Source organism: Papilio xuthus, unplaced genomic scaffold, assembly GCF_000836235.2.
Source record: "Papilio xuthus unplaced genomic scaffold, Pxut_1.1 DF827542.1, whole genome shotgun sequence".
NCBI classification, from domain to species: domain Eukaryota; kingdom Metazoa; phylum Arthropoda; class Insecta; order Lepidoptera; family Papilionidae; genus Papilio; species Papilio xuthus.
Genome location: NW_013531107.1, coordinates 5,091,884 through 5,107,743, shown reverse-complemented (window position 1 = coordinate 5,107,743; position 15,860 = coordinate 5,091,884). Strand labels below are relative to the sequence as shown.

Sequence of the window (15,860 nt, the reverse complement as noted above, 5' to 3'; positions counted from 1 at the left end):
GCCTACCATAAGTTAGGGGTGATTAGGACATAGTCAACCGCGCTGGCCAAGTTGCGGGTTTGGTTGACTTCACGCTTATCTTTAAATTTCTTCTCAGATATCTGTCTGATAAATGTACATATGTAAATCGAAAATCGAAAGACACATTGGTACATGGCGGGATTCAAAACCAGGACCTACAGATACATTGAATAATACATACAAGTCAAGTGCTTTTACTTTCGCATTTATAATATTAGTAAGATTATTATATAAACAATTATCTTCCATGTAATAAAAAACAAATCTAATTTGCATACGAATCTGTATCTGAAACTTGAAAATAATTAGAAGTTTTTTGTTGCTGGATCTTTATTTTTTGCGACTTCAAAGTTGTTATAAGTGGTCGTAATATTAATTAATATTTTTATTTGCGGTCACGAAAACTGGTTTTACGAGTCAGGTAATTTAAAAACAGCAACAAAAAAAATAGTTTGGTGTTTGAATGTTCAGGATTCGAGATAAAATTTACTGCGCTTTATACTAAAAAAGTTATTTATTCACAAAACTTAAATCTAATAAATCAATTGTCAAAATAAATAAATACTATCGTTGTTCAATTGTAATCTTTTGTTGACTTATAAATGTTTTACATTTATTTATTTATTTTACATTGACATCTTATTGACATTAACAGACACACTAAATTTAAAAAATACAATTTTTTCCTTTTTCATCACTAATGTCAGTTAACATGTAACCTCCTTTAACAATCGTTATCTATAGAAAAAAACTAAGTTAGGGTCCATTCAGACAGGCCTAGTCGTTGAGCAGAGCAAATTTTTTTTTGACAAATGAAATTGAACTGCATTAAAATGAAACAAGATTTAATTTTTACTTTACACGTCTTTATTATCAATATGAAGGATAAAAAGACAGGAAAAATAAATTTAAAACTTGATTTAATCGCATAAAGTTTAATTTCATTTACGATAAAAAATAGACTATGCTCTCCACCCGGTTAGTGTGAACGGACCCTTACTTAAGCACACTGCCCAAACCTCAACCGCAAAACATCTTGAGACTTGAAATTTATTTTATTATAAGCTAAAGCACACATTTAACTAAAGTATTCCAATAATCAGACTCAGGGGTCAAGCACTTGACTTGCAAGCTGCAGGTCCTGGGTTCGAATCCCGCCATGTACCAATGTGTTTTTCCATTTCCGATTTACATATGTACATTTATCCGACGTTCTTACGGTGAAGGAAAACATCGTGATGCAACCTGCACATATCTGAGAAAAAATTCAAAGATATGTGTGAAGTCAACCAACCCGCACTGGGCCAGCGTGGTTGACTATGGCCCAATCACCCTTAACTTAGGCTACGAGCCCCTCGGTGGGGACGTATAGTAAGCTGATGATGAATTCCAATAATCTGTAAATAGCGCCTTAAATTAAAAATGTCAACGAACTTGTCTGCAATCGAATTTATATTTTGATGACACACTTCCTTACTGAAATGACAACAATTAATACACGTAAGTACAATACAATAACAAATTTCCCTTTGATAAGACTTAAGTATTCTTATCTTACACAATATAATTTAAATAGAACGAAGACATGCAATTTTTAAATGTTTTTGCAAAGGTCAATAACTTACATTGCAGACAGTGAAGAATATTGAAAATAACAACGAATTGCGACACCCGTGTAAACTTAAAATTCCTGAACATTATACAATGTAGTATAATGGGAACCCTAGCGTGCGACCGCAGCGATTTGGGGTCGATTTTTTATATTATTTAGTTTCGTTTAGTGTTAGTATATATTTATTATTTTGGTAAATTAATTTTAATTTAATTAGTCACTTAATAATTAATATAGAGTTAAGTAATTCAATAATAAGTTTATGTATATATTATTAAGTTATTATATTTTTCAATTGCTAAATAGTTATAGCTTCATAAAGTTATATAATCTCAAATAGTAAAAAAAAAAATTTAATATGTAGTATAAATCTTATATATAAAATTCTCGTGTCACAATATCAGTGACCATCCTCCTTGTAAACTGCTTGACCGATTTTTATGCAATTTTATATGCATATTCAATACATCTGAGTATCGGCTACTATCAATGTTTTAATCCCGCACGGACGGAGTCACGTGCTACAACTAGTAGTCTTGTCTATTATTAAAAAATAAAAATCTTTTATTAAATATCATATACTGATCCCAGGTATCTAATCGCGAACGGAGTTACGGTCGACAGCTAGTGTAAACGTAAAATTATGTCCATGAATTAACGAATGGGCCTAAAAAAATCTACTTTCTTTACCTTTACCTGAACAATTGAAAAAGTCTCTTAAATTCAAACAGGTTTAACGTAATGTTATTCCTAGAGGTTCATGTTATAGACAATTTATATTTTTTATTTGTTTCAAAACCACTGCCAAAGAGTAATCATTTGGAGAGCCAGAATTCACCAGAGACAATGACCTGTGTTTATTAAATACATTAAAAAGAAACCAGAACTTGTTTTTGTATTTTATTTTTTAAGCAATAAAATTAACCTCAATGTGCAACATCTAAATAACGAGCTGTATATTTATAACAATAATAACATAGCATCAAGTTATCAAGTGCCGATAGTAACATAATGGAGTAGACATGGTGTTTACCCGCATATTTTGAGGTTATAATGTACTAACGCCTCTCAACCTTGTATCCGAATGCTTATACAAGGCTCGGCAGACGAGCCCCCACTGTAATATGAATTACGATTAATAAAGCAATGGTAAACATTTATTATTTATTATTAATATCTTGCGTTTGCATGCTTTTGATAAATAAAAAGGCATTAAAATAGTTTGGTATGTGAATTTGCAATATAAAGACATGCCTTGCATACACTTCGTATCAAATCACGTGGAACTAATCGGTGAAATGTGCTTTGAAGGCAAAGGAAAAGTTAAGGCGAAAACGCATGTGTTTTATTTATCGTGGGTTTCTTAGTCCAAAATCACCGTTTAAAACATATTGTTATCTCTGTGTTGATAAAATGACAGGTATGATATGTTTTAAACATTGATTTCGGTCTCAGAAAGTCACGGATAATACTTTTGCGTTTGTCCCAAAAATTAAACTATCCTAAAAGAGGGCCTGACATCTTTGTTGTAAACTAGAAAGGTAATTATTAAAACCGTATATACGCTATTAATACGCTAAGAATTTAACTGCTTAACGAACTCGAAACAAAATCATTAATGCAGGAGAAGCTATTTACTTGTATAACCTTCAAATGTAATCATTGACACGGATGACAGCTGACGTCATGGCGCCATTAGCAATACAAAGGAAAAGATGCCCTCATGCCGCTTAGTAGAGCACGACTGTACCTTTGTTAATGGTTTACATAGATTATGTAGAAAAAATCTGGTAGATCTGCTGGTATGGTTAATATTCATATATTTTATTCATATATATATATATATTTTAACAAAGTCGACTATGCTGGATCAGCGCGGATTGCTTGACTGCGGGAGGTAGCATCACGTTGTTTCCTTCAACTTTGGGTAAAACAAATTCGTATAACATATTGGTTAATAGCAAGAACCGAACATGGACCTGTAGACTTCACGTGCATGCATAACCATGCCACTTAAGTATGTTACACGTGACGACTAATTTATTTAAAGACGATATAGGATCAAATTTAAATTACTTCATAATCTTAAACAATTTATTGTCTACAATTATTTCGGCAAGCAGGAGGCTCGTTGTCGTAGCCGAGTTTTCGCAGGTCCTTCGATACCATTGACATTTTTACAACGACACTTCCATAGGATTCTGTTCTTAATACTGGAACAAATTAATCGATGTTAGGAGATCCATAGATGGCACTTCGTGAATATGAGTACACTTCTATCCGACGTGCCATCTCAAGAGGTAAGTACCATATTAGGTCCTTTCCAATGTGACCATTTACGATTTGCCATATATCAAAGAATTAAATCACTTACAATAATTCTCTTTACCATTCGCCAACATCTTAGGGTCGGCCAGTTCAGGATATCTGCCAGTCAGCCAGGCCAGCCACTCCCCCAGCAGTGTGGCAGGCCGGGGTCGCGTCAGTGGTGCTGATATCACCCGCTCGCCGGTCATAGGTGGCAGAAGCACCGCGGAATAGCCCCGTAACGAATCACCGAATGTATTGCGAGCTTTTACCGTTATTATTAATTGCGGCCCTGCAATGTGAATGACAAATGCAACTAGGATTGTGCCTTAATTAACGTAATATGAAAGTGAAGGGTTGACACATATTTTATGTTATAAAATATGATAAATAATATTCCCCCTCGTTTTGATAGCTCCAGCTTAGATTGATGAGCCGTTCTCGAGGGACTAGATTCACTCTTTATCCTCGGCAGACACGACCACCCATCACGGCCCTAGGGAATTCCTATGTACTGGGTGCAGCGCAGTGGGAAGGTATGCGCTTCACCAGTTTGAGTGTAAGGCATATCAACGAAATATACTCACAACCAAATACATTAGTGCTACTAAATACCATTTCTATCGGAAAATTGAAAACCACTCTCTCTGGATCTCTGCCGGACATTGCCATTTGGCTTGTCCCAGAATTTAGTCCGGAAATTGGATCCCAATCCGGACCCCAAACAACATCATACTGTAAAAAAATTTGGTCATCGAAAACGCCACCCGGAAATAGAACAAAATCTATTCGACCATTAAAAGATATTAGGAATTTTGTTATTTCACTATCTTTCATTGAAATTAGAAAACTAAACTTAAAGGCATATAGAGAAAACTACTTCGCGGATTTTAACGTCAAATTGACTTTTAACTTTTATATAAAAGTAAAACAACAAATATCAAAACAATCGTTGCTATAGCAACGAGATTGTCATATACAAAATTATTTTTATAGGATAGTCAAATCATGTGATTATGTGAGAAAATTATTTTATTACTCCAATAACTTTGTAGTAATTTATAGCGGTTTTCGAACTTAAGAAATGATATTTTGTCAATTAAGACAAAAATTTTAAATTAGTTGAAACAAAATCCAAAGACTATAGAGCATAGCTTTCCGTTATGCTGCTTTACCCAAAGTTTACTAAAAGTTGTCGTAAGATGGCGTTGTACGTGCTTTCAAAATCCAAATCGGCCACCATTGTTGGAAGTGATCCTTGTGCATAGATTCATTCAATTTGCATTTTTCCCAATAGTTTCTAGCAAGATTTTAGATATTTATCGGTAAGATATAGTGATAAACATCTTACGAATGTTAGTCGAGTTTTAATTTAAGTGTAGAGTTCTTATTTTCAAATCATAAAAGCGTTTGAAATGTCACGCGAAGTGAGCATCAGGACTGTGGACACCATACCATACACGAAATAAATGTGGTTTTCTTTGAAATAAGTGCTACAAGAACGTTTGAAATGTGTTAGCGCCCTTCGAGGGCATGTGATAGACATGATGGATAGTTATAATAATAACGTGAGCTCATGAAAATATTTGATAAGTTTCTGTACACGTCGTAGGACAGCGCAGTTACGCGTGTTAGAGCTTCAAACTTGCCGGCATCATTATGGTGGACTGAAACAGTGGTTGTTATACAATTAGAACTTTGAACGTGCTGTAAACAGTGCCGCGAGGACAGCGCACACAATGTCAGGCGGCTCGCAACACAACCCGAATGGTCGGCAATCTCAATTGGGCCCCGCTTGGAGCCCTTTACAGGTGGTGCTTATTTTTCTGATTTTCAGTATCGAGCGCTCTTTGTTTTCATTTTTTAAACAGCCTCTATTACTTACTTATGGAAAGATATAAGGTTATTTTATTAATTTAATAGCACTAGTTTCGCGCATGATTATTCGCTAAAAATAATAATATGAAAACAAAGATTTTCCTTCTTATGTTTCGCCGTTGGAAATATCTTACATTCAGAATATTACATACAGGCATGTGTGCTGATTATATTTCAAGTAGATCAGCTGTTTTAGTATTACCTGTTTGAACCAAGCATTGCTTGTGCTTTCAATACTGCAATTAAGTGTTACCATAATTTATTTAATTAATTTGCTATTGCCTGACTTCATTTTTATGCTGAATGCTATACTAAATGTGTAGAATGAAAAGAAAAATTAAACAATCAAGAATTCTTTGTTTTTATACAAATATTTATTTACTATTTACAAACAAAGCTGTGCTTTCAAAATAAGTTTGTTTTAGTGTGAACATGTTTATCTATTTGTTGCTTATTTTCTTTTTAACCTTTAACTTTGCTATTAATATATCAGTAAATCCTTGATCATAAAACCAAATGTAGACAAAAGACTCCTTTTTTAAGTTTTCATATCCTGGTTACAAGATATTTCAGGAGAAACACTTACAACCTACCAGTTTTATAGAACTAATTGTGTCCATAGACATTAGTCTATGGAGACAACTTAATTTTGTTACGATTTATTTTAATAGAATAAAATATATAAAAATGAAAAGGCTATAAGGTTGATAATAGATATACATGACTTAAATCAGGTATATTCTGGTTTGAAAATACTTGGTTGATACATCGGACTACAAGTGAGTTAAGCCATTATTTTTATAAGTGTTGGAAATTATCCATTATGTTCATTACAAAATAATGTTTTGCAGGGCATAATCTTAGAACTATTTTTATATTTCATCAGTACACATAATTGTTTACTCTTTTCAGTACAGATAGAGTTACGTTGAGAGATTAAAAAAAAGGATTAAACAAAAGAGGCTGTAGGGCAAAATTGTTGATAAAGTGTTGTAGAAAATATTTTGTATAGTGTGAAAAATGTACATCCCATTTAAATGTACAAATGGGTAAAACAAATTGGTTATTAAATAAATCCAGAGATATCAATGAACCATGTACAATTATCTAACTTAGAAAATACTAATTTAAGTATGCAACTAAGTCAAACTAGTACAAATTGAATAATTGCTAAAAACTATAAGTTGGTAATACTTTATAAGTAAAAACTTAGCTATAAATTCAATTACATTGGTCATTGATTTCACCTTTTTTTAGAAAGGGTATTTGACACTGTAAATAATTACTGGCTCAGACAAAAAGTGCCTCTATACCTTTTTTTCCAATGATGTAACATGATTACTGACGATAGTGAAATCTTTTATTGTACTGATAAAAGTTAGACATTTTCGAACACATTTGTAAATGAATGTTGCCATGGAGCTATTATATAATCGAAAAGTATATAACTCCAGTTGCATTTTTAGCCAACTTCAAAAAGAAGGAGGTTATCAATTGGTCTGTATTTTTAAGGTGTGTTACAGTTTAACTCCACTCCTGGTGCTCGGATTTTGATTATTTTTTTAATTGAAAGGTTTTTATATGTAGAAACTATTCAAAACTTTGTAAAATACTAAAGTTATTTTAGTAAAGACAATGTTAATTGCTATTCGTCTGAGTACATAGTTACATATAATTAGCTATAACAATGTTGAACATGAACAAAAAAAAATGAATAACAATAAGCAAAGAAACTAATTAATATCCAAGGCAAAGTCATGTTTATGAATGCTACAAAGACAATAATTTATTAATTCTTTTCAATATAGTATTGTAATGGATCCATTTGGAAAAATTTAACAACGCAAAGATAACTCATTGATACTGTAAAGATTTGTTTATTGGAGAATGCCGACGAACATGTCTCTTGGTTTGTCATGAGTGATTTGTTCAGAAGTACTAAGCCCTAATAGAATGAAAGACTGATAAATCACCATTACTCTCGTCATTAATTTCTATGCTTTATTACATTCCTAAAATCTGCAGGTTGCATCACAGTGAAGGAAAACATTGTGATGCAACCTGCACATATCTGAGAAGAAATTCAAAGATATCTGTGAAGTCAACCAACCCGCACTTGGCCAGCGTGGTTGACTATGGCCTAGTCACCCTTGGTTTAGGGTAGGCTCCGAGCCCCTTGGTGAGGATGTATAGTGAGCTAATGAGGATGATGATTACATTCCTATACCGTATACAACGCCAGTAACCCAGGGGATAGGCAGAGATTACGGACCTCTATTTGGCGCGGTACTGACATAGCTTACGCGTGTCTTACTTTTTTACATCCACGGAAACACGCATGACTGTTTCCTGTGACCTTCAGACCGTCCTTCTTGAGTATTTCTTCAATCTGGATAACTTTCTACTTCAATACATATTTGTGTTTGAATTCCACTATTAATTTAACCTAAAAGCAAACATATTAGCTGTAACAATGTTAAATGTGCTACAAAAAAATCAAATACGTTGCATATTTCGTCGATTCGCAATATTTAAAGTTCACCAATAATTTATTTAACGATTAACCTTTAAATATACGTTGCATTGGACGGCTTGATTGTTGTGGTCGAACCTCGTTGACATTTGTAGGGTAATAAGCATCAAACATTGGTTAAATATCCTTGGTTAAATATGGTTCAGAATAGTAAAGATGGACATAGGCAAAGTCTTTTTCTCGATTAAGAAGTGGCTAATTTACATGCCCTTTCGTTTCTCATGTACAAGCAAGGCTAAACTATTTGAAATTACTTTTTTATTTTTATATATTTAAGGTGACAAAAGATCAAGTGGCCACATGAATTCATCAGGACTGGTTTAGGATGTACGATTCCCTCCGAAGGGCGTTTGGGAAGAAGGTTTGTTGGATTGACTAATGACTGTAAATAACATTAAGATGGTGCTCGAACATTGTCGCACCTCATTGGCATAGATGTAGGGCATCGTCTGGAAGAACAGTCTGCGCGGACGGAATCGCGGGCGACAGCTAGTTATTGATAAAAATAGACGTGAAATAAATTTTAGATCGTTGGCAATTATAACTATATATTGAGAGATCAGATCGACTTCCAAAGAACGAATTACTTAAGGTAAGATTTCCCATGAACGCAGCAGACGTCAGAACTTATCACAGTTTATGGTTCGACCTAAAATCAACGGTTGAATGGCTGGGCACGCTTACGACTATACGCGACGGGTCATGGCCGGTCGAAATGAAACCAACCAGTTTAAGGGAAAAATCTATATTTCACTGACATATACTAGGTTAATTTAGCAAACAGAAATATTATAATTTTGTTATCAGTAAATGCATGCTGTACAGCCACAAAACCACAAGGCTTTTGCGGTAATTATCGCTTTGTGTATGGAAATTCTCGAGTCCCGTCTAATGGAGAATTTGTGCACTGAAATATGTTGTGAAAATGTATATTTTTGTATTGTATACAAAAAATAACTTATTTCTAAAAATCACCAGTATTTTGATGTTGTAATATTAAATTTCTATATAATAAGATATTTTTACAATTTAGGACTAATCAGAGTATGAACATGTATGACAAAATGTCGTTTTTGTTCATACGTATTTTGAACTCGTTCAAAAAATTTAAAGTTACGCCCTTTTGCCTTAAAACTGGTGACCCCTATGCAACCCGACACCACACGGTTGCAGCACTCGTAAAAGACTCGTGTTTTCATCTCATTCGATTGCACATCGACATACTCAGTCGTAATTACGTTTTTTTTGGCATGGATAACATAAGGGCATCGACCTTTAATCGTTGGTTTCTAAGACCAACATCCCAATGTAAAACTTACATATTATATTACATACTTTTATCTCTTTCTTGTCGAGAACAATGAGAGGGATGACAATATGTTTTATACAGTCTTAGACGTAGAGCATAGAATGAAAGAGCACTAAGGCTAATAAGTAAGTCTTCTTTAATTTCCCGCGAACGAAGTCGCGAGCGACAGCCAGTGTCTGAGTATACGAGTAACTGAATTTCCATTGCCGATGTATCCGTATGTATCCGTAATCATGTTTTGATTCGCCATCACTCTCATTTTCTTGGTAAAAACAAAGAGGGCAATATTTTTGTACACGTGTTTTGAGGTACGCATACCGGAAGGAGCGTAATCAATATAAAGGAGAAAAATATTTTACGATAATTAGCGAAAATAGAAACGGAGAAATCAGAAAATATGTGTAAAAAACACTACAATGTCTATGGTACATTCTTTACTAACATGTCTCATCTACGTTTTTGTCTTGTTCATGTTAGTAATTAAAAAAAAACATCATTTATAGTTTATAGTCTATTCTTTTAGCAGTATTGATAATTTCTTGTGTTTCCTTATATGATCAGTCAAGGTTGTCAAGGAATCAAAACAACAACAAACTTTCACTCAAAGCAGAAATACGATAAAGAATTTTGCTTTTTAATCAACTATATTAATGTACGAATTATGCAAATCTAACGTATAAGAATGTCGACCATTGAACAGGTTACGAACTTGGTATCCATTCATAATATTATAATGGTGTGAACAAAGAATTAGAAACTTTACGAAAGTTGGAATAAAGTTAAAAATCGATTGATGCACAAGTAGATAGGTTTTTGTGACGTGAACAATTCATTATATTATTTTTTATTATATTTCCACTTAATATTTTCAAATGTGAAAGCGTAATTTTTTTTTATGTTAACTATTTCATGTAAAATACACATAAAATATTTTTACATGGCTTAAAAGTTTTCATAGTGCTAATTAATTTATCCCACATATATTAATTAATTAGTCGGGTTATACCAAGTGGTGCCACTTGGTATAACCCTACTAATTTAACTATTTTTAACAATGATTGTCAAATTAAAATAAGGTAAAGGATAATTTTAAAACCAAGTTCGGCGAAAACAAATGAAATACGCGTAGCTATGAAACCTGACTTTGCGAAGTTAGAAAGTTAGAACAATTTCTAATCATTTCCGTCGTAAAGAACGGCTTAAATATTTTTTTCTCTTTATGTCTAGTTTACAGAGCCTTAGTTCTCGCCAGGAAACTGAGCCTTTTTAATTTATTCAGCGTTTCGTGTACTTCACTAATTATACTTGCGAACTTTTTAGCTGTGAAAAGGTTAATATTGCTTAACCTTTTACTAGCCTACTGTTCGTTGAACCAATGGTGGTCCAATAATCGATATTTCAGTTACAGGTGGCGAACTTCCTGTCGCGGGCCCCTCAGGCCCACATGGCATCGGAGCGCGGGGTCACTTGGCACACGCCCACGCCGCCGCCACATCTCTACCATGTGCCAGCGCCGTCGCCCCCCGACCCCCTACAGGTAACACTCCTGTACAAGTACGACATCCAAATCTTTCTAACACAATTTGTTTGGTTATCAAGGCCTTAAACATGACGTAGAGTTTTTTTATACTTTTGCATAACGTCTAGTGTTTCGTGCCTTATTTTCGTAACTTCCTTTCCAGTCTAGCAAAGCAATTTAGAATTACCATATAACGAAAACATCACGCAATGTTTACGTGTATACTAACTAAATTTGTTTATTTATCTTCACGCGTTTCCTCGATTCGCGACAGGATTTCAATTGCCGGTCGACTTCCGTTTGATTTTGTCATACATTGTTAGATCCTATAGTTCATTTCCTCTTTGTTTTACTAAAATTTTGATGTAGAGTTTTACGTCCTTTTGCTGTTCTTATTTCATTGAACCCATTTCCTATTTTTTTTTAAATTTGCTTTGAAATAAGCTAAGTCTTTAAAACCCTTATTTCCATGTATGTTTTTTTATTACTTTCCAGGGTATGAAGGGCGCGGGTGGCAACTCCGTGTTCCGGCACACGGCGACGCCGCCTGAACTCTACAGACACACGCCCACACCGCCGGACAAACACCTGTTGAGGTACCTTGTTGCACACTGCAGCTATATGCGGCCACGCGAAGGGTCGACTCTTTATATTGACCAATGACACTCAATTGTTTGTGTCCGTTTGCAGCAGGCACACGCCGTCGCCGGGCGATGTCAAGGCGAACGCTACGATTCCTCCCGCAGAACTATACCCACATTTAGGTCCCGGCAGAGGTGAGATATTTTCATTCAAAACGACACTTTGCATATCGCCTGAAGAAGTTATATATTGTAATTGCTAACTGCAACATAACTTTGCGTAGGTTTGACGATTCCAGAGAAAATGGTGCGTGCCGAGGAATTGTTGGCGTACGCGCGGGGCGGCGTCGACCTGACGGTGGGCGGGCCGCGCGGCGCTAACGGCTCGCCCGCGCCCCCCGCCGCGCCCACCGCACCCACCGCACCCGCGCTCTCCGTGCGCGACGCACCCACCATTAACAGCCTGATCGCCCGCGCCGCGCCGCACGCCCGCGGCCCCCTGGCGCGTGTCGACGCCCTCCTCGAGCGCCTCGCCCCAGCCCCCGCCCTCGCTCCCGCGCCCGCCTCACCGCACTCCGTCATCGTTCACCCGCGCGCCGCGCACACGCCCTCGCCACCCTCCTCCAATGAGGTCAAGTATTAGACATACTACTTTGTCACTCTTTGGTACGAACTAGTTCAGTGTTATCAATGTTAAGTTCACACTGTTTCAGGACTCGGCAGATTCGTGCGGCGCACCGCCCGGCTCGAAGCGAAAACGAAAACCGGAGCGCACCATTCGCGTGCCGACCGTGATGCCGCCGCCCGTCGAGCCGCAGCGAGCGCCGTCGCCTACGCCCGAGCCCGTCGCCACCCCCGTGCCGGTGGCGAGAGCCTCCCCGCAGACTGCGAGGGTCTCCCCTCAGATGGCACGAGTCTCCCCACAGGCTGCGCGAGTGTCGCCGCAGACCGCGCAAGTCTCACCGCAAACTGCCCGAGTCTCCCCACAAGCGGCACGGGTCTCCCCGCAGGAGGCGCACGATTCCCCGGTAGCACCGCGCGCCTCCCCTCGCACTGCACGCGTCTCGCCCCAAATACAAACGCAAACTCCGCTCGAGAACGGCGACGCCCACTTACCGAACGGCCCGGCAGAGAAACCCCCGACGCCCCCACAGACGCAGCCGGACCAGCCGCACACCAGGAGAAAAACGCGGTCCGGTTCCGCAGAGACCATAGACGACATCGCGGCCATGATAGCGAGCACCGAGAGCCGCGCAACACCGCTCGCCTCCGCTCCGGACGTGCCGGACGCGCCCGATGTGCCCGGGACCCCGGACATGCCCGACTCGTCCGGCGTCGTCGACAAGCTGAAGAGCGTGCTGGCCAGCCCCGAGCCCGAGATCAAGTCGGAGCCGGACAAGGAGCCCGAGACGCCACCCGTGGAGGCGCCCGCCGCGCCGCGCAGGCGCAGCGTACGCACGTCTAACTCTGAATCTACTAATGTACCTGTTGAATCACCATCTGAGGTATTTATTGTTGTAAAATTTTGAATAATAACAAAAAACTTACTTAAAAAAATGAGTTTTCGAAATTTAACAGTAAATAAAAAGTTGATAATTGTTAATTTAATGACGTATTTATTATTGACAAAGAAATGATACTGTTCCAGGCAAAACCGGCCGAACCCGAGGCGGAGGCGGGCAGCGCGGAGCCTACCGCAGCCAGCTTCGTGGAGGTGGAGAACCAGTTGGAGAAGATGTTCGCCGGCCTCGAGGAGGAGCCGCACGCCGCCACGCCGCAGGCCAATAATAAACCTCAGACTGCTAAAGCGAAAAAGCGGCGAAAATCCGCACCCACCAAAGGCATGAAGGTCGCGAAACGAGTCAACCGGGCTTCCGTAGATGACAGGAGGAAGGTGCCCCGGAGGAAGGCAGACGCCAAGAAGTCCAAGGAAGTGGCCGTCAAGGATGCGTACGACTCCTGCAGCAACGCTAGCTCGAGTCGCTCGCGAGGTCCCTACATACAAGTGAGTACACACTTAAGAAATGATCAATTAATTCCTTCATTCCGTATTAGACTTTTTTTTACAAAGTAAATGTGTATTATGATTGTTTTCCAGATCGTGGGTCCATGTGCGTCGCCGGTGTCGGTGGCGGTGGTGAACGCGTCGTCGTCGGAGGAGGCAGGCGAATGGCGCAACGGGTTGCGCGCGCGCGGCCTGCACGCCAGCACGCTCGGCCTGCGCTACGACGCCACCACGCCCGACGCTAGCTGGCTGTGCGCCTTCTGCGAGCGCGGACCCCACGCGCGCGCCCTCGGCGATCTCTTCGGCCCCTACACCGTCACCACCGACTGCGACGAGTACAGGTATACTGCCATTGCTATAATGTAGATGTTCCAACAATACAAACAGTTTGTGCTAGTTAAAAAACTTGTGTTTGTGTGTGATAATTTGAAAAGATGTGTATTAGTAACATTTTGGATCACAGAGCATTAGACGAGGCGTCACGCCGACATTTCCCCACCGTATCTGGCGGTGTGGAGGTGTGGCTGCACGAGGCGTGCGGCATCTGGGCGAACGGTGTGATAGCGGCGGGCTCGCGCGTGTGGGGTCTGGCGCCGGCGGTGTGGGGCGCGCGGGTGGCGCGGTGCGGCGCGTGCTCGCGTGCAGGTGCCGCCGTAGTGTGCGCGACGCGGGCGTGCCGGGCGCGCGTGCACGTGCCCTGCGCACCCGCCGCCGGCTGGCACCTGCTCGACGACGACTTCCGCGCGCTATGCCCGCGGCACGCACCCGTCGCCTCCGCGCCCACGCCGCCCCCAGCGCCTGTGCCCGCACCCGCGCCCGCGCCCAACCGGTAATCTCAGCAGACGCACACACGCGCCCCGGCAGCGGTGTGAGTGAGCAGCGACGCACAGACGGACAGTGGCCGGTGACGTCACACGTGTAGTGAGTCAGTGGTGGTTCAGTGCAGGAAGTGCAGCAGGCGAGAGACAGGACTGAAGGACGATGCCGCCGCTCGTTGAATACGCTTACTCGTAATATATAGACGATGGCTGTAACATGCTTCCCGTGTATGCATGTATATTTTATATGTCATGTATAAAGTTGTGTCAAACGCATAGATAAATGAATAGACGCGTCAGATTGTGCAGGAGAATGCCATTTATGGACTGGACTGTCTTGTTTTTACATACTTTTATTTTATACATTTGTCATCAACTTTTTTTTACTTAAATCGTATGTAGTGCTACTGCATATGTACGTTCTATTTCTTTGCTTTTAAATCACAAAGAGGTGATATGTTTATCATGGAATATTTATTTTGTCGTGATATTAACATAGAATCAGATGTACGTGTACATTTTTGTATAAACGATAGGTTTTATCGCTGTGAACTGTTTCTGTGTCGTCACATGTAACAAAAGATACTCTATTGAAAGATTCTCTTTTTAAAATATTCTCAAACTGATATAACTTTACTTTTGACACTGGAATGTTATATTCAAATATACCATTTTTATAAGTAACAATGAGAAAAACATTGCTATCTCTGTCTGTCCAATATATTTGTTATAATCAAATTTTATTTTGATAAATTGTTGGATTGCAGCCATAAAATTTTCACTTCTGAAAAAAAAGGACACGGTCATGTTGAGGATTTGTTTTAATTTGTAACCAAGAAAACGTAATTTTGTTTAAATTTTGAGAAATAAAGTACATATTTCTTGAATTAGCTTTGATAGAAATCTCGACCTGTACAATAAAAATGTTGCCAGTAAAAACCAACTTTCCTAAAATATGGTGAATATATTTATTTTATTTTCCAGTTCTTTATATTAAGGACTGTTTTTTTTAAGTACATTCTCGCATTGTAAACTATATACGAAGCAGATGTAACAGATGTATGTATTAAAAACAAGAAAACTATTGGAAATTTAATTTTTTGTTTTTTTTTTTAATCACCAAACAAATGTAATTGGCATGTAAGAATATAACAATCTACATTTTTATGAATATTCATTCATGAAAAAAAAAGATATTAAAATTATTTGATATGCCTGACACAACAAAAAACTTGGAAATAAAAACTCAATTTGATCTTAAAGCCGAAAATGATAAA

General features: G+C 38.7%; 2 protein-coding genes across 3 annotated transcripts; one reads left to right on the top strand and one right to left on the bottom strand.

Annotated features, from left to right (window-relative positions):
* Positions 1-3,672: 3,672 nt before the first annotated feature.
* B9d1 (B9 domain-containing protein 1) lies at positions 3,673-4,840 on the bottom strand. Of its 2 annotated transcripts, none has more exons than XM_013313669.1 (3): positions 4,528-4,840; positions 4,023-4,232; positions 3,673-3,846 (listed from the first exon to the last, which is right to left on the bottom strand). In XM_013313669.1, exons 1-3 carry the CDS (start codon positions 4,775-4,777, stop codon positions 3,728-3,730), a joined length of 579 nt encoding a protein of 192 aa, XP_013169123.1. In that variant the 5' UTR covers positions 4,778-4,840; the 3' UTR covers positions 3,673-3,727. The 2 variants fall into 2 exon arrangements, with proteins under 2 accessions (XP_013169123.1, XP_013169122.1); XM_013313668.1 differs by having other exon boundaries at positions 3,675-3,846; positions 4,008-4,232.
* Positions 4,841-5,149: 309 nt separating this feature from the next.
* LOC106118786 (nascent polypeptide-associated complex subunit alpha, muscle-specific form) lies at positions 5,150-14,598 on the top strand. Its single transcript, XM_013313533.1, has 9 exons — positions 5,150-5,751; positions 11,069-11,197; positions 11,675-11,775; positions 11,870-11,955; positions 12,045-12,391; positions 12,474-13,265; positions 13,409-13,765; positions 13,859-14,106; positions 14,229-14,598. Exons 1-9 carry the CDS (start codon positions 5,680-5,682, stop codon positions 14,596-14,598), a joined length of 2,502 nt encoding a protein of 833 aa, XP_013168987.1. The 5' UTR covers positions 5,150-5,679.
* Positions 14,599-15,860: the final 1,262 nt, after the last annotated feature.